The sequence below is a fragment of the Crocodylus porosus genome, unplaced genomic scaffold, assembly GCF_001723895.1.
Source record: "Crocodylus porosus isolate Cpor-Errol unplaced genomic scaffold, CroPor_comp1, whole genome shotgun sequence".
NCBI classification, from domain to species: Eukaryota; Metazoa; Chordata; order Crocodylia; family Crocodylidae; genus Crocodylus; species Crocodylus porosus.
In genome coordinates, this window is record NW_017728906.1 from 203,102,530 (window position 1) to 203,119,653 (window position 17,124).

Sequence of the window (17,124 nt, forward strand, 5' to 3'; positions counted from 1 at the left end):
CTGACTTCCTGCCCTTTGGGCAGGGGGCTGGACTCGATGATCTCCCGAGGTCCCTTCCAGCCCTGATGTCTATGAAATCTATGAAAACTGAAGCAGGTAGCAGCAGGCAGGAACCCTGGATTTTATACCTGGCTCTTCAGCAAACTTTCTATGTAACCTCAGTCCAGTCACCCAACCTCGGTGGGCTTCAGTTTGCCATCTGTAAAATGGGAATAAAAACACTTCCCTTCCTCACAGCATGGCTGCAAGGGTAAAACAGGCAATGGGTTGCTTGTTGCTGTGGAAGAACAGTGAGTAAAAAAAATCCTTGTACAACCCCTTTTAGGCAAAGCTGAAGAGCATCCAGCCCACTGCCAGCAGGCCTGGTCTGCTAACTCCTGAGCATGGCAGTATCCAAGCTGGTCTGAGGGATGCTGAGCTTTCCTGACTGGTGCTAAGCATCTTCAATTTCCATTGACTTCAGTGGGAGAGAAGGGTCCTGTGGATCTCTCAGGATTGTGATCTGCTGTATTTCAGGGATGGACAGCAGCCGCATGGGTGCTAGGGGAGCTCACAGCTCCATGTGCCTGTGACAGCGCTTAAAAGAGGGCGATAATGGTACGTGTGCAATGGTGAGGTCTCAGGCCTGCCTGTCATTTCTGCCTTTGCTTAGCCTGAAGCAGCTGAATCTGGACAAGAACGGGATTTCGAAGGTCCCGTACCTGCATCAGAAGGGGAATTCCCGGTTCTCCCTCTCCCCTGACGTGGCCAAGGTGGGTACCAGAGCAGAGGCAGGGAGCAGGCTCCGGCAGTGGCACAAGCGGAGACAGCGAGGTGGGGCAGATGGACACAAGGAGCTGAAGGAGAAGGGAGGACAACTGGAATACTTTATCTTACAGAACAGCAAGGATCTAGACAGGACAGGTGAACAGCTCTGCTTTGCTTTGCCCCCTCAGGGCCTTCTCCCAGCTCCTGCTGAAATCATTGGCAGGTTTCATGGGGTGGAAAGATCAGACCTTTTCATCCACTGCTGGGCTTCTCTGGAGCTCCTCACTGTGCATCAGTGGGTACAGCTACATGCGACGGGATTCAGACAGCATATGCTCAGCAGCATTGGAGGAAATTAGGGTTAGGAATTAATTCCCTGGGGGAAGAGTGGGTGAGACCAGCCAAGATCAAAAGAAGCAGCAGGAAAATAGAGCTCCTCCATAGACATAAAGAGTGCTCCGGTGGGACATCAGATGAGGTGGTTACAAGAAGTACCCCCTCCCCCAACCTTACAACTGATGTGGGTAAAATCCTGGCCCAAGGAACGCAGGTATTCAATACCAAAGTCCGATTGACTTCCTCCAGAGAATGCAGTGCATTCAGCAAGCCCGCTAAGGACCAGCTCCTGTTCCTAGCCTCAGTAGATGTGTTGCCATTGAGCCAGGCCTTAGCTGGTACTAACTGGTGTTCTTGTGGGCAGACTCTGACAAAAGACATCACCTGAAGATTGTCTCTTCGGGGATGCCTACACCACAGCAATGCTCCAAATCCAGATTCCAGAGGATCCTGCTGTGGCTACTCTCCAGACTTCAGTCTCTAGCCTGGCTGAGAACAGCTGCGGGGGATGCCCTTAGGAGGCTTCACTGATGCAGTTCCAGGCTGGGAGTGTGCAGATGAAAGTGGGTGGGTGGGGTGTGCGTGGAAGTGGCCATGCTGTCCTTGTGCAGCCACTGCAGATGACTCCAGCATGGCCTGTATCCTTCAGATTCCCCTGGGTGTGGTAGCAGCTAAGACAACAGTCAGCTTCGTGCAGTTGTACTTTGAACCTGTTTGTTTGTGCTTTGTTGCAGAGGTCATCTTCACTTCAGCCTCTCGAGAGCCACCATCTCTGGTAAGAGCTCCCCTGGTAGTGTACAGCTCGGGGCAGTGATTCGCACCATGGGGCCTGCGAGAGCCTTGTAAGGGTGCCACAGGGTGCCACAACATATTAGCACTGTTAGATGTGCAAGCACTTCGACAGGCTCCATAACGCACAGATTTCAAATAGGAATCCATAGTGTCAACACCTGTCTGCCCTGCTGTCGGCTTTTGGAGCTCTGCACCATGGCAGAATAATTTTGTTATTTTTCCATAGTCAAAAAACAAGTGAAAGCTGAGAGCTGCCATTTTCAAAGGGGAGCCTTGAGTCTAACAAGCTTGAGGAGCACTGGCTTGGCAGGTATATTGCAGTTTCCTCTTCCACAGGATTCTCGCTCGGTCAATGTTAGTCTCTTTCTTAATTATTTTTTGCAAGCCCATCAGATAATGCTGAGGCTGATCAGCCTGAATGGTTTTTGACTAGGACCCACCATTGTCAGAAAGGAGCCTTCTCAAAGGACTTCTCACCTAAACAGTGAACATTTGACCTATATCTGCCGTAGCTTCTTTAAAAGGGACAGCTGTGCAAAATACTGCTCACCCAGGCTTGGAGTCAAAGACAGATGCAAGCTTGCTACCAGCTTTTTCAGCAGAAGGGATGTCTGCTGTCTAATAGGTCGCTCAGCTAAGTCCCAGCTACATGGTTACATGCAGGGGAAGTCTGGGGTATTTCAGCCCATGCCTGTGCCTTCTTGCCCTAGGGCCAGGATGTAGCTAGTTGTAGGAGAAGTTGGGTCTTGCTTCATGCCTGGTACATCTGTCATTTTGGATGGAATGTGCACATTGGTGTCTGACCCCCACTGCATACTGCTTGGTTTTTCATAAACTAGCTGCTGCCCTTGCAGCAAGGCCCAGTGGAGGAAGAGGAGACCCCTGGATGCCTTTTGCTCCATAGTCCAGTAGTTAGGACACTGACCCAGGGAGCTGGAGACCTGGGTTCTAGGTCACACTCAGCTAGAGGGCATTTGAACCTACCTTGCCACTTACTAAGAAAACACAGTGCCCCCCCCACCAGGCTGGGCTTGACTGAGGGAACCCTTCATGGCTTCCCTTGAAGCTGACCCACTGGGCAGTCAAGTCACGTGGCCAGGTGGTGAGCAAGCAGGAGAGAGTTTGGCTGCAGCCTAGCCAGGTGGGTAGTTGCCAGGAAGGGACTCCTGGGCTATGTCCTTGAGGGCTGCTTGAGCCTTTTATATTGCTGTTGAATAAAAAGCATAAACAGTCAGATCCCAGGGGCAGAGGTGGGCTTGAACCTCTGTAGCAGCATGGGTCCTGGAACCCAGGCTTCCAAATCCTGGACAAGCTCCCAAACCTCTAAGTCATCCTTTGGATAGATGGAGGCTTCCCTGCTCTACAAGTCCATAAGGCTGTGCCCTTGGGCGATTAGGAGGCTCTGACTGTGATTCCATGTGGTCAGAAACACCCAATTCACAGCTGCAGGGAGAAGTGCAAATGCTGCTTAACACCAAGAGGGCTGTGGGATTTCAGATCCCCCTCCTGCAATTCCTGTTGGCTACCCAATGCATCCCCTGCAATATATGTGGGTGGGTGAGATGCCCAACTAGAAGAGACCCCAAAACATTTAACAACTCAGAATTATATTTCAGAGCCTGAAATTTAGGTGAGGCTGTGCACACGTGCCTTTCTGATTCCCTGTAACACTTCCTATCCGGTTGTAAGCGTGTTGTAGTGCTTCTGGTTGGCAGTTAAGATCCAGGGTTGCCATTCCCTCGCTGTATGACCCTGCATGCATTTTTTTGCCCATCGTGTCAGACCTGAGGGCTTCAACTTAGGCACCAAGATCCGTTTAGGCACTAAAGCAGCACATTTTTTCAGAGGTGTTAACACACAACTCTTTAGTATCACAGGTGCAACACCCCCCCAGCCCACCACACATGTGCGTGTATGTGCGCACATGTGTGAATATGCATGTGTGTGTGTGTGTGTGTGTATACATACGTATAATAAGAGTAGTTCTGATTCCATCCAGGAGAGGGGAGTGTAACCCACATCTTAAATGTTATACAACCAAGTTGGATGCATTTCAAACTGCAAGGTGGTTCCCCGTCCATCATCATGCGACATGTGAAAGGCTCTCAGAAGGTGCCCCAGAACTTGGTCCTGCGATGGCACAGTCTTCAAAGAAAGCTGTTTTAAAGTGCATTTTGGTTGCTTTTTAAGTAACACAAAGGAACTATCAGCTGCTACTGAATATCCAGATAGGAAGAGCCAGGCTATATTTCCATGAAGAGCTTTGTACAAAGGTTTCTAAATGCTTTACAAACGTACAGCAATTCTCAGGAAAGAAGTAAGTACAAGCAGTGTCTCCTCTTCTGCTTGTTATGTCATCGAAGTTGCTGGACCACGCAGGAGGTCACACAGTTTTCCCCAACATGACAGTTCCACATCTGCCTTGCCAACTCTCAGCACTAGGGGAAAAGTGAGTTACACAGACATCAAATGGTCAGATTCAGTGCCCCATTTACATTGATAAGGCCCATGCTGCTTTCTTAGTTGCTGTTGAGATGTGTCCGACCAATTCATGATGCCTGCCTGCGTCCAGTTTGTACAAGAAGGTGTTCATTGCATGCATAAGCGTTAGAGTTACAAATGAAAACTCTGAATCCTGGAGCCCAAGAGGCAGCCATCAGAGAAAAAGTATCCAGTGGTAGGTTGGTACCCATTTATACCAATTCATCTTTTAAAGGTAGAGCGGTTAAGTGGCTTGTCCAAGGTCTCACAGTCAGTCAGTGGCAGAGATGGGAATGGAACCCAGGCGTCTTGGTCCCTGTTCCTATATTTTGAGCATCGCGCTCCATCTACTGACTTTGTACATTTTTCTTTACACTTAATGCCTTGCTGGTGGCTGTTAGGGCATGTGGGCACTGGAGTGGATTTGATGTTGCCATGTCCCTATCACCTGGTGTGACATTAGATCTCCCTTTCTCCTGTTCCCCTCTTTCTGGTAGGATGTTTCCGACAAAGGGAACAACCAGTCATGCCCTGCTGACTCTGAGGCTCTTCCGGCAGCTTCCATGAACACAGTGAACCAAGACTTTGTGCTGCCCTTTCCAGAACTGAGGTCTCTCAGCCTGGCCAACAACAAGGTGATTCAGTCCCTGGGGTGAAAGATTTCCCTTGATCTGCCTTGGTGTAAGGATAAATTTGGCAGTTTGAAGTGACTTTGTGAGAGCGCAGGAAGTGGGAGCTGTCATTTCTCTCCTGTGTGCAAGCCTTAGGCAAGCCCTAGGCTTCCTGGGGAAGCTCTTTGAGAAAATTATCCAGGAGCACAACTGCGAGGGACCAGCAGGGGAGATTATACTTAGGGGCAATCAACACAGGTTCATTCAAGGCAGGTCCTGTCAGACCAACCTGGTGGCCTTCTATGACTAGGTCACAAAATCTTTGGATGTAGTCTTTCTGGACTTTAGGAACGCCTTTGGCACTGTCTCACACCCCATTTTCATTAAGAAATTAGGCGACTGTGGCATCGATGCCTACACAGTCAGATGTGTTGCCAATTGGCTGGAGGGTTGCACCCAGAGAGTGGTGGTGGACGGGTCATATTCAACTTAGACAGATGTGGGCAGTGGGGTCCCCCAGGGCTCGGTCCTTGGGCCTGCGCTGTTGAACATTTTCATCAGCAACTTGGACAAGGGGGTGAATAGCACCTTGTTCAAATTTGCAGATGACACTAAGATGTGGGGGGAAGTGGGCACGCTAGAAGGGAGGAACAGGCTGCAATCGGACTTAGACAGGTTACAGGGGTGGGCGGATGAGAACAGGATGGTTTTCAACGCTGACAAGTGCAAGGTGCTGCACCTGGGGAGGAAGAACCAGCACCATACCTACAGGTTGGAGAACTGCCTTCTCGTTAGGGCAGAGGTGGAAAAGGATCTTGGAGTCATCATTGATGCCAAGATGAGCACGGGCCGGCAGTGTGGGGACGCAGTCAGGAAGACCGACCGCACCTTGTCCTGCATCCACAGATGCATCTCGAGCAGGTCCAGGGAGGTGATCCTCCCCCTCTGTGTGACACTGGTTAGGCCGCAGCTGGAGTACTGTGTCCAGGTCTGGGCGCTGCACTTCAGGAGGGATGTGGCCAGCATGGAGAGGGTCCAGAGGAGGCCACTCGCATGGTCAGGGGGCAGCAGGGCAGGCCCTACGAGGAGAGGCTACGGGACCTGAACCTGTTCAGCCTCCACAAGAGAAGGCTGAGGGGGGATCTGGTGGCCATCTCTAAACTGCCCAAGGGGGACCAGCAGGCTGTGGGAAAGTCCCTGTTCCCCTGAGCACTACCGGGAGTTACAAGGAATAATGGCCATAAGTTGACTGAGAATAGATTCAGGCTAGATATTAGGAGGCGCTACGTCACTGTTAGGGTGGCTAGGATCTGGAACCAACTTCCAAGGGAAGTGGTGCTTGCCCCTACCCTGTGGGTCTTCAAAAGGAGGCAAGATAATCACCTTGCTGGGTCGTTTGACCCCAGCATTCTTTCCTGCTATGGCAGGGGGTCAGACTCGATGACCTACTTAGGTCCCTTCCGACCCAACCAACTTTGAAACTATAGGCATGATTTCTTGGTGGAGATAGGTGGTCCTGGCAGAGGTCCTTGATGGGACCTCTCACCCACCCCAAGGGTATGTTCTTTACCCTGTGATGCTGATGGGCTTGGAAATCTCAAGTCCCTCATCTCAGGCTTGCCTTGTTTCACCTGCACTCTCTGGTGAATCAGTGACTTCCCTCCCAGCCTATGCCATTTGGTTCTTAGGAGCCCCTGTGCCATTGCATTGGTAGCAGCAGGATCAGGCTGCCTCTGCCTCAGGGTGCTGGCCTGGAAACCGCTGCCCCTACTGCATTCATGTGGCCTACACATATGTCTGCTTTGGCCGTCAGCTGCCAGCGGGTGCAGGACAGTGTGTGCCCAGCACTTCCCTGCCCAGCTTATGCAGCTCAGAAAGCAATGGGAGGTTTGGCTGTGAGTGCACTGGTATAGAGCAGGCACCTTATCCCTCCTCCCTGGCCTTGTGCCCACACACGCAGCTGAGATGGCTGCAGTGCTTGCGGGGTCAGGCTGGGTCGCTCCTCTTCCTCTCGCACCTTCAGGCCCAACCATTGTTGTCTTGCGTTATGTCCTGTGATTCCTCCTTTCAGACAAGGAGATGTGGCTCATGGAGGCTGCACCTCCCAGTATGTGCTGCTCCACATTGCCCTGAGCAGCCAGGCTGCAAGAGAAGGGTGCCTGCACCCTCCTGTGCTGCCAGAGCTTGCTTGGGTGTGGCACATGATCTCAGTGCCTTGGGGATGCAGCTTATCTCCGGATCGTCTGCATCCTTAGTTGCTGCCTGGGGGTTTTGCACCATCCTGTGCCCCAATCTCTTGAGGTCATGTCCTCTATTCAGCACAGCCACTTGGGAGGGGACTGGAGGCAGTTCTGCTGGACAGTGTTTTATCTTGCAGATTGAAAGCGAGGAGGATCTGCTTCCCGCCATTCTCTTTCCATCTCTGCTGGAGTTGAGCTTCTACGGGAACCCCCTCAGCACTTCCAGGAGTGGTACAGTGTCGGCCGTGCACCCTACAGGGAACTCTCCCGTCTCCCTGTATCACCACTGTCCTTAGTGCCTTAGACTGTGTGTCTTCCCTTGTTCTGCACTGATATGGCATCTGACCCAAAAGGGTCCTGGATGATGGCACTGGGGCAGCGGTGCCCAGCCTTTTCACCCCATGGGCTGGATGGGGGGTGCTGGGTTGGTTCATGGGTTGGATCCCATCCATGGGCCTGATCCAGCACTTCGTGCTGGCCTGGCCAGGGTCTGATCCATCTGCACAGGACTTAAAAATTTGGCAGTGGAAGAGCAGCGGCAACATTCTTTGCTACCACTCCCCTACTGCCAAATGCCTGGACCCATGGAGAGCTGTGCAGGCTAGGTGACATGGTTCCTCAGGCCAGATTTGGCCTTCAGGCTGGGGGTTGAGCTTCCTTATGTTAGGGTAGTGCAAAGAATAACAGGGCTTGATGTTTTGTGAGGAGGGACCCATGCAGGGGAGGTACACTCAATGCACAAAAGGGTCTGCCCCACACAAATACTCAGTTTCTCACTAGGGCACTACTACGGCTCACATTGTGGGCAGCTGTAGGGAAAGGGTGGAAGGTGTGCTGCTCCTCATAGATTAGTTGCATCTGATGGTCCTTCTGCTTTCCCAGACATAGAGACTGTGCCCATAGCTGCGAGCTGGTGCAAAGGCTGCTGGGATAAGGGACTCCATCCCTAAAACCACCAGCAGAGCTAGCTGCCCTGGTGGGGAGCATGCCTCACCTCTCCTAATGAGCATGGGCTGCTTGGGAGTGTTCACTTCCAGCTCCCCCTGGAGATGGGGCCACTTTATGTAGGAATCTAAGGCCTTGACTTTCTGGAGAGGGAGCCTGTATAGGGTGCTGAGCCTTTGTTATGGCTCTGGGGCTAGGGTCTTCTGGGTTGTCTAAGAGATTCATGACTCTTGATTTTAGAGGCTAATTCCTTTAGGTTCCTGCATCTGAAAGCTTGATCCTCTGGGGTCCTGTGCCAGTGACTTGTCAGCCCTCTTGAGAAATGGGGGCAGACCCTTCACTATCCCCAGTCACTGTAGCTCTGTTGAGATCTGTGGAGTGATGGCAGCTGAGGGTCTCCATGGATGTCAGTGGAGCTGGGCCCCAAGGCTTTTCATAGTCATAAAGAAGTGGGGCTGGAAGGGAGCTCCAGAGGTCACATCTAGTCCAACTCCCTGCCTGAGCCAGGATCAGCCCTATCCAAACCATGCTATACAAATCCACAATCTAACCTCTTAATAAAACTACAGTTAACTCTGATACCACACAAGACCTTACACTTGAACCTGCCACAGGTAAAGCTGGGGGACCACGGTGCCAACATCCTGCTGATGTTAATATATGCTTAAGAGATCCCAGGAAAGGCCATGCTGTCTGCTACAGAGGAAGGCAAAACCCTGGACAGCCGGGCTGCAAATATAGCATCAGTGTGATCCTGAGTGGTGGGGCAAGACCCTCTAGCGAGGAACATCCAGGTTTGAATCTCAGCAGGAGCATCGGCACAGGCCAGTCACAATCTCTAGCCTTGGCTGCAGTCAACACCCAAAGCCCTGAGGAAGGCTTCAAACCACTCACACATGTAGCAGTAAAGGTGGGGGGAGCAGGGTTCCCTCCCAGCCCCATGGGGCAACCAGCAAAGCTCAGAAACCCAAGAAATCCCTGTAGTAGTGCACAGGCATAGGGACACTTAGATCACCCCCAATAAGAAAGCTTTAACTCTTTCTGCACTTAATGGGACCCAGCAGAAAGTGCTGCCCCCTACTTGTACTTCCAGCAGAGTCCGTCCAGCTGGCTTCCCCGAAGCCAAGCAGAACGCTGCTTTGCTGTGAGAGCTCTGCTGTGGAGAGACCTTGCTTGGGACGATCACTGGGACTGCCATTGCATTGATTAAAGCAACCCCCGTGTTTTTGCAGGTGATCCACCTCTGCTGACCAGTTTCCTGCAGTGCAAACTGGGGATAAAACTGATCAGGAGAAAGATTTCCAAACTGGGGAAGCTGCACATCTGTATTCCTCTCAAGGCCAACAGAAAGGTAGGTAGGGCCAAGGCTCCAGGATGCTGTCAGCTCCCATTCAAGGGGATGCGAAAAATTGCAGCTGCATGGGTACAGGGTTTTGCCTGCCCTGTGCTAACTTGCACTTGGCTCATCCTGCTGACCAGTCAGCTTGCACATCCCCTGGCTGCAGGTAGTTCATGCTAATAAACTCAGCTGCAGCTGAGTCAAATTGTGGCACAGGTCAGTCCGACCTCTAGGCTTGGGGCAAGCTGCATCTTGACCTGTCAGCTCAGACTGTTGTGCAATCTGATGTTGACGTTGGCTGTGTGCATCATTGCTTGTGTGCTCACCACTAGCACTGATTCCTGTCCCAGCAGGGCAGAGCAGTCGTGGGAGCCTGCCCAGTGTGCGCCATGGCTTTGCAGGTTTCCTCTCCTTCTGTTTCAGATAACATCTCACCTCCCAAAGGTGCCAAAGCAGCCGCTGATGCTAGAAACCCCACAAGAATCCTGGAAACTGTGCTTGGATACCAAAGGAGCACAACCAGAAAAGTCCAAAGAAGGATCACATAATCTGAGCCTGCCTGACCCCCTTCCACCAATTGGATCATCTTCTGTGGAGCAGAACAAGATGCTTCCCTATGGAGCCAAACTGGAGGAGCCTGAAGAAGGTTCCCCCGGCCTGAGCCTGGCAGAGGAAGACTCCATGATCAGATCGTCTTCTGCAGAGGAGAATGAGGCTTCCCACAGTGCTGAAACCCTTGGTAGCAACCGGGAGATGCCAGAGACAAAGGACTGGGACTCTGAGGTTGGACCTGAAGGAGATGAAGAGGATGTTGAGTCATTTTTCATGACTCAGGTGTGTGAGCTTGGGCAGCCAGCACTCAATGCCTTTGAGAAGCCTTAAACCACCCCGACACATGTAGCAAAGAGGGGTGGGGGGCAGCAATCAGCAAATCCCAGAAGCCTGGAAAATGCCTATGGTAGAACATAGGCATGGCTATGCCTATATCATCCCTGACCAGTGGTTGGGGTGTGCTGTGAGGTCAGGATCCTGTATTAGATGATCAAGTTGTGGTATCATAGTATACACCAACATGGTAGCTGCTTGGACATCTAGGTGTACTTAATGTTAACACTTCCTGAGGTGTTGAGTGCCTTTTGTTAAAGCTGTGGAGCCCCAGTTGCTGGAGCTGTAGTTGGTGCAGCAGTTGCTAGGCTTTGGCCTGGGCATCCCAGAGGATGGAAGTGATCACAGACAGGGCTCAGATGAATGTGAGAGGAGATCTGCTCCCTTTCTAGAATTCCTCTTGGCCTGAGGGCATGACCACAGCCACAGTGAAAAACCTCTATAAATATTTGCTCTTCCTGTCACAAGGTGGATGGTGCATCTGGTCCTCTTTGGCGACCTGAAACAGAGGAAAGACATGCAAAGAGGAGCAAGCAGGGGAAAGGGAGCAGAGACCAGGACATTCCAGCGAAATACAAAGGTTACGAAGAACTGCTCGATGCCAAAACTGACCCCAGTTTCCTTGAACCAGTTGGTGAGTAGTAAGGTTTCTTGCTCTCTCTTGGCCAGGGAGAGCGCTCACCACTCTCTCAGAAAGGCTTGGCTCAGTGTCCAGCCTGCCTTCAAGCTTTCCAGCAGTCTAGATAGCACACCAGGGCATCTCAGTGTGTGGGGGGTGGGGGCTAGGAGGGGTGCTGCATTCCTACGCAGTCCCCCATGCAGATGATCTGAACAAAGCTGTGTCACTGATGCTCCCCTGAAGCCCTAAGAGACTTTCCCTTTGCTCAGTTACCCATTTCCCAGGTGAGTGGAGCAGAACCTATTGCCCCACAGCCTGGAGCTCCAGTGGACAATGCTGCTGCTGATCCAGGTGCCTGACTGCCCCATCCAAGATGGAAGTCCTGTCCCAGCTGGTGTGTTACATCCCAGGGAAAAGCAGAAAAAACAATGGGCTATCCCAGCCCTGCCACATTATCAGATGTCACCAGGGGCTGTTTGGAGCCCATTACCAGGCTAAACAATTTAAGCAACCATATTTCCTCATTGAGTAGCCAGATGTGAGATCTAGCTGTGCTGGGGAAAGGTGGCAGTGATGAAAGAAGCATTTCTTAGCCTTTACTCTAACCTGTTGTGCAGTGAGGCTGTGAAACAGGTGCCAGGTCCTCCACCAGGAGCGGTTACCAGGATACAGTTATGCACTGCGTTCATGGTTCCCTCTGCCAATCAGAGCATGATGCTTTGGGATAAAGGGAGCTGGGGTCTTTCTTTATCAGACTAGTTCATGTGGCAAAGCATTATGTAGCGCAGGGACACAGGGACAGTGGTGACTTCTGGCTGCCACGTGTTCACAACTGCAATTATGGCAGCAACTGCTTTTCTTCGTATCCCCCAGCATCAGCCCCCCTGGGACAGTTCCCGTGTTCACCCCACCCTAATAATGCCTCTGGTGTAGTCCTACTGCCATTGCTGGTGGCAGCAGGGAAATGAGCAAACAAATTTATCGAGTGCTTCCACTTTCTTTCTGGCCCCAGGAATCCAGCAGAACGTCCAGGCTCTGCAGCATGCTCTCAGGCACCCCCTCGTGTACCGTGACTCGAGGCCAAGGCTGGACAGCCTGCAGAAACCCTATGTGCCCAGGAGAAAGGTAAAGAGGTTGGACCCTGAGGGCAGAAACATTGTGTACATCTGCAAAGCCAGAACAGCTCCAAATCAAAACTCTGGATCCAAGTGTGGGGATAAATCCAGATCAGAACTTGGTAATGGGTAAAGGTCGAGCTGAAACCTTGGGCCCAAATGCCCCAGCCAGGTCTGGATCAGAACTAGGACTCTCGTCTTTTCTCACTACATCTAATCCATAGTCTAGCAAGTGCCTCCTCATCTAGGCATGCATGTACTAACTATAGGTGCATCAGACTTCAGAGCCTGGTAATAGGTGCTAGCAAATGCTTTACCAGAACAGCAGGAGCCAACTTTGTTGGCAGGAGTGTCACAAATTGACCCCACGCCCTCCCCAGGTGCCACTCTGATACCCTTCCCCTGCTGCTCTGCTTTCTGCTCTGTGCCCTGCCAGCAGCTGTGTTACCTGTCCCCTCCCTGATCTGCTGGGTGCCACACACACAGGCTGGCTCTGGCACTTGTGGCACCCACACCGCAGGTCGGCCACCCCGGATTAGAACTTTGTAAAGGACCTCAAGGTATTGCCTAAAAGCTTGTCTTCATCCAGTCGTGTGGACTTGATTTCCACTCCGGAGCATGGTGAGCTCCAAGACATGCCATGTTCCAAGCTGCGGTGGCTTGTAGTGTGCAATTTGAAACACGGATGGGATGGGTGTGGGCCAGGACAGCTCTGGTGAATGGACTCAGGAGTCCAATGTTTGATAGCCCCTCAGCTAGGGCTTACTGAGATCAGAATGGCATTTAGAAAAGTCCACCTGAATAGCTACTTATGGAGTAAACACCTGGCAGCAGAGCATCTCAAGGCCTATACAGCAGGATTTCTTGTGGCAGTGGGCAGCTGAAAGAGATGGCTTAGTCTAGCATAGTAAAACAAGGATGCATGGCCCTGGGATGCTTCCTTAGGCTTGAGCAAAAGCTCCAGCAGCTTTGCCCAGTGCCGCAGCTCAGCAGTTAAAATGGACAGGTCTCGTTTCCAACAGGAGAACGCTTTGCCTACCCCTGTGAGACCGGGTGGGAGGGAACAGGGCCGGACTGTCAGCATGCTCACAGGAACGAGGGGACTCGCTCTGAGGGAGAGTCACCCCTCCTTACTCTTGCTTGCTTTCCCACAGGTTGGGAAGCCGCCTGGCCCTGCTCCTCGATGGACAAAGGCAGAGGTGCTGGAAGACCTCCTGGTGGCCATGAGATGGCCTGTGAACATCACGGAAGTGCCGCTAGGTGTGTTCCACCCAGCCCACGACTCGTCTCAGGGTTTTAATCCTGTGCAGAGATTGTGCTAGAACTGAGTGTGGAGGCGCTGGACACACCTGCCTTGTAAGGATTAGATTAGCGATGGTAACTTAGGTGGCCCAGTGGTTGAGACAGCAGACTTGGGACAGGATGTCTGGGCTCTGCCCCAATTTTCCCCATGGCCCAGGGATGCCAATGGCTGTTCCACTCGATGTCGATGTCTCTGCCCCTTGGTTTCCTCATCTCTTCAAGGTAATGATCCTCCTCCAGGAGGTGCTGAGGGCTTTAGAAGCTGGGAGGACTCAGCCTGTTACAGAATCAGGCCCTCTAGAGCCAGACCTATATGCATTTCCTTGACAGCTCAGATGCAGGTAAATAAGGAAGTAAAGGTAGCATGGACCCTGCTGCTTCCATTTCTGACATCAGGAAACAATTGCTTTCAAATCTGAAAAAGCACCAACCTAACCCCAGCAGAAGGGTGAGGAGGACAGTCAGGCGTCTCAGCTCTGGAGGGAAAAACAGAGTGCACAGGGAGTGCTGGCTTGGTTCTTGAATCCTCTGCAGCAGTGCTTCAGGTCAAAAAGGCCATGTTTCAGGTGCTGTGATCACTCTGCACTGGGGCTGTGGACTCAAGCCCTAGCACTCTCCTGCACACATCCTGCTGCTTTACAGATGAGGGAAACTGAGGCAGGGAGGTTAAGTGATTTGCTCCAGGCTACAGTGGAGTCATAGAATCAGAGGTGGGACAGTTAGAGACTTCCAGAGGTCACATCTAGTCCAGCCCCTGCTTGAGGCAGGATCATCTGTATTCAAACCAGCCTGTACAACTCCATAATTTAACTTCTTAGCAAAGCTACTGTCAACCCGGACACAAACACAAGGCCTAACTCCTGCACCTGCCACAGGCAAAACAGGGGGACCGCAGCAGCCAACATCCTGCTGCTGTGAAAGGTTGTTAATGTACACATGAGAGATCCCAGGTATAACCCGTGCCCCCACCCCCGTATCAGCCTGACCAAGGGCAACATTTCTTCCTGGCCCCAAATGCAGCAGGAGTCTGAGTCTGAACAGAAGCAAAGCCGTCTAGCAAGAAACCTCCAGCTTTAAGTCCCAGCAGGAGCATTGGCACAGCCCAGTCTCCATCCCCAGCCTGGGCCTACAGCCGGCACCCAGCACCTCTAGGGGAGGCTTAAAAAGACCCTGACACACATAGCCAGGGGCTGGGGGTGGAATGTCTTCCACAACCCATGCAGCAACCAGCAAAGCCCAGAAGCCTGGAAAATCCCCATAACAGAAAACAGGCATCACTACACCCAGATCATCCCCCACCAGTGCCTGTCCAACCTCTTCTTGAACCCCTCCAGTGATGGAGTGCACTGCCTCCCTGCTCTAGCTGTTCTCACTGCTTTCTGAGTCAGCCTCAGAAAGCCTGGGGCCGAATCATTTACTCAGGCCACTGAATCAGCTTCTCTTCCTGCAGAGTAGAAGCTGTTTCAGGCACAGCCACAGCCTCAAGTGTTTTTGGGACTAAGCTGCTTTGTGCTGCCACCGTATTGTGAGTCACGGCAGAGGCTCACGTGTCTGCAGTGAGGCGCTTGATGCCTGGGTGCTTCTGGAAAAAAAACAGTCTTATGCTACAGGGCCAGCCTTTCCAGTGCTGATCCTCACCGACTCAATGGGGGCACCGGTGAAGCAAAGGGTGTAGGGTGGGTGGACATTGGTTTCCCCAGGGGAGTTGGGAGGGAAGCAGCAGGAGAATAAAATTCAGCATGACCCCAAGGAGAACTGAGTCCAGGGGAGAGCCAGTGAGATAGTGACTCTGATTTTTCCCTAGTGTCAGTGTTGAAGAAGAAGACGTCGAACCCGAAGGAGTACCAGGAGGCCCTGCGGCTGGTGAGGGAGTTCCAGAAGACATACAAGGCCACGATCGCCAGCTCCAACAAGACCCTTCCCAAGGAGTGCAGGAGTGTAGAAGGGTTGGGTCAGAGCCCAGGTGCAGGAGCTTTTGCCGAGATCCAGGAAAGCAAAGAGCAGCTGTGGGCTGTACCAGCAGCTATGGCCAAGATCCAGAGCCTCAAACATTGTCCCCTGGTGAAGGGAAGTCCATCCACGGGACCAGCCAGAGTGAAGTTTGCTGCATAGACACATCTCGGGGAAACTGGAGCGTCTCTGTTTGCGTTGCTGGAAGATGACGAGTTTTAGAACCAGTCTATTGCAGCGGTTTGGAAATGCGGAGCAGCAAAAGGACATGCGCAACTCGGCCAGTCTCAGATGGTGACATCCATGTTTGCTGGAGCAGCGCAGTCATATTTGCTGCCGTCCACATCATCACAGCTTCAAGCATGGAAATAAAGAGCGCACAAACCTCCTGCAGTTCAGCCCTTGCTCTGGTGTGGTCGACCGTGGGGCATCCTGTGGCTTCAGGCACTTAGCAGATTTGCAGTTGAGCTGTGCAAGGGAGCAGTGCTATAACCGACTGCTCCCACATGGGAGAAGACCCAGAGGGGGTGCAGTGGTGTGGCTGCACCCCTTTTATCCCTCCTCCAGCAGGTTCAGGGAGGGGGAATATGCCTCTGGGCCTCTGCTGCCACCAGTTCCCAGTAACTGCAACCCAGCTGGAGTGGACAGGAGCTTGTCTTGCTCCCAAGATTGCACGCAGGAGCGGCAGGCAGGAGAGGGGAGTGAAGGGAAGCAGGGGAATACTTACCTGCCTTGGGACTGAGCGCTGGCTGCAGTGTTGTCCACCTGCCCTGGTGTAGGGGAGCAGGGGTGGGGAGCAGGCTGGGAGCAAGGGGTGATGCAGCCCGTCCCTTCGCTTACCAGGCTTACATTCTTCAGCACCAGAAGTAAACCCTCACCCCTTTGAGATAGCCTCAGTTCCCCCCCAGGGGCTTGGGGAGAGGATTGCTAAGGGTGCAGTTCAAATCTATGTGCTCACATGCCCCGATCATGGGGCTGGGAGAAGCCCTTTCCCTGCCTTGGGATTAGTCAGCCCCATTTCAGGCATTAATCACTCTTCTGGGGCTGGGGAGGAATTTCTCCCTTGCTGCCTAACTGGCCTCTGCACTGGGGTGGGGTCACCTCCCATTCAGCAGTCCAGAGGCCTGGGGAAGGGGGCGTGACATCGTCCAGTGCATGTTGCCACCATTTGGCCTGGGCCCAGCACTGGCAATGGTTCAACATAGGTTTGTGTCCCCCGATAAATCAACTGCAGTTGGATATGGCAGCAGGGAATGGGATGGGAGGAGACAGCCCTCTCCTCACCACCCCTTGGCTTTCATGTAAGAAGTGGGTACAAGGACATAGCTTATACAGTGTGGGGAGATGGCAGGAGCACTCCATCAGGTGGAAGAGATGGCAAAGGAAGGGCCAATGTGGTTCCCATCTTCAAAAAAGGGAGGAAGGAGGACCCGGGAACTATAGGCCAGTTAGTCTTACCTCGATCCTGGGGAACCTCTCTGAGAGAGTTATCCTGGCACATGTCCCGGAGGGGTGAGCGGGGGAGATTATGCTTAGGGGCAACCAACACGGGTTCATTAGCAGCAGGTCCTGTCAGACCAACCTGGTGGCCTTCTACGACCCGGTCACCAAATCCTTAGCCACAGGGGGAGCAGTGGACATCGTCTTCCTGGACTGTCGGCAGGCCTTCGACACCATCTCTCACCCCGTTCTCATTAAGAAACTGGGGGCTGTGGTGTGGACCCCCACACAGTCAGATGTGTCGCCAACGGGCTGGAGGGCC

General features: G+C 52.6%; 1 protein-coding gene across 1 annotated transcript in view; it reads left to right on the plus strand.

The window, feature by feature from the left end:
• XRRA1 (X-ray radiation resistance associated 1) overlaps window positions 1–15,755 on the plus strand; it is a 28,104-nt gene extending 12,349 nt beyond the window's left edge. The window contains exons 9-18 of the mRNA XM_019530549.1: window positions 653–903; window positions 1,818–1,858; window positions 4,854–4,991; window positions 7,345–7,438; window positions 9,385–9,503; window positions 9,915–10,325; window positions 10,845–11,010; window positions 12,008–12,120; window positions 13,265–13,370; window positions 15,217–15,755. Coding sequence (XP_019386094.1) covers window positions 653–903; window positions 1,818–1,858; window positions 4,854–4,991; window positions 7,345–7,438; window positions 9,385–9,503; window positions 9,915–10,325; window positions 10,845–11,010; window positions 12,008–12,120; window positions 13,265–13,370; window positions 15,217–15,524 — 1,747 coding nt within the window. The 3' untranslated portion in view covers window positions 15,525–15,755. The remainder of the gene's footprint in view (window positions 1–652; window positions 904–1,817; window positions 1,859–4,853; window positions 4,992–7,344; window positions 7,439–9,384; window positions 9,504–9,914; window positions 10,326–10,844; window positions 11,011–12,007; window positions 12,121–13,264; window positions 13,371–15,216) is intronic.
• Window positions 15,756–17,124: the final 1,369 nt, after the last annotated feature.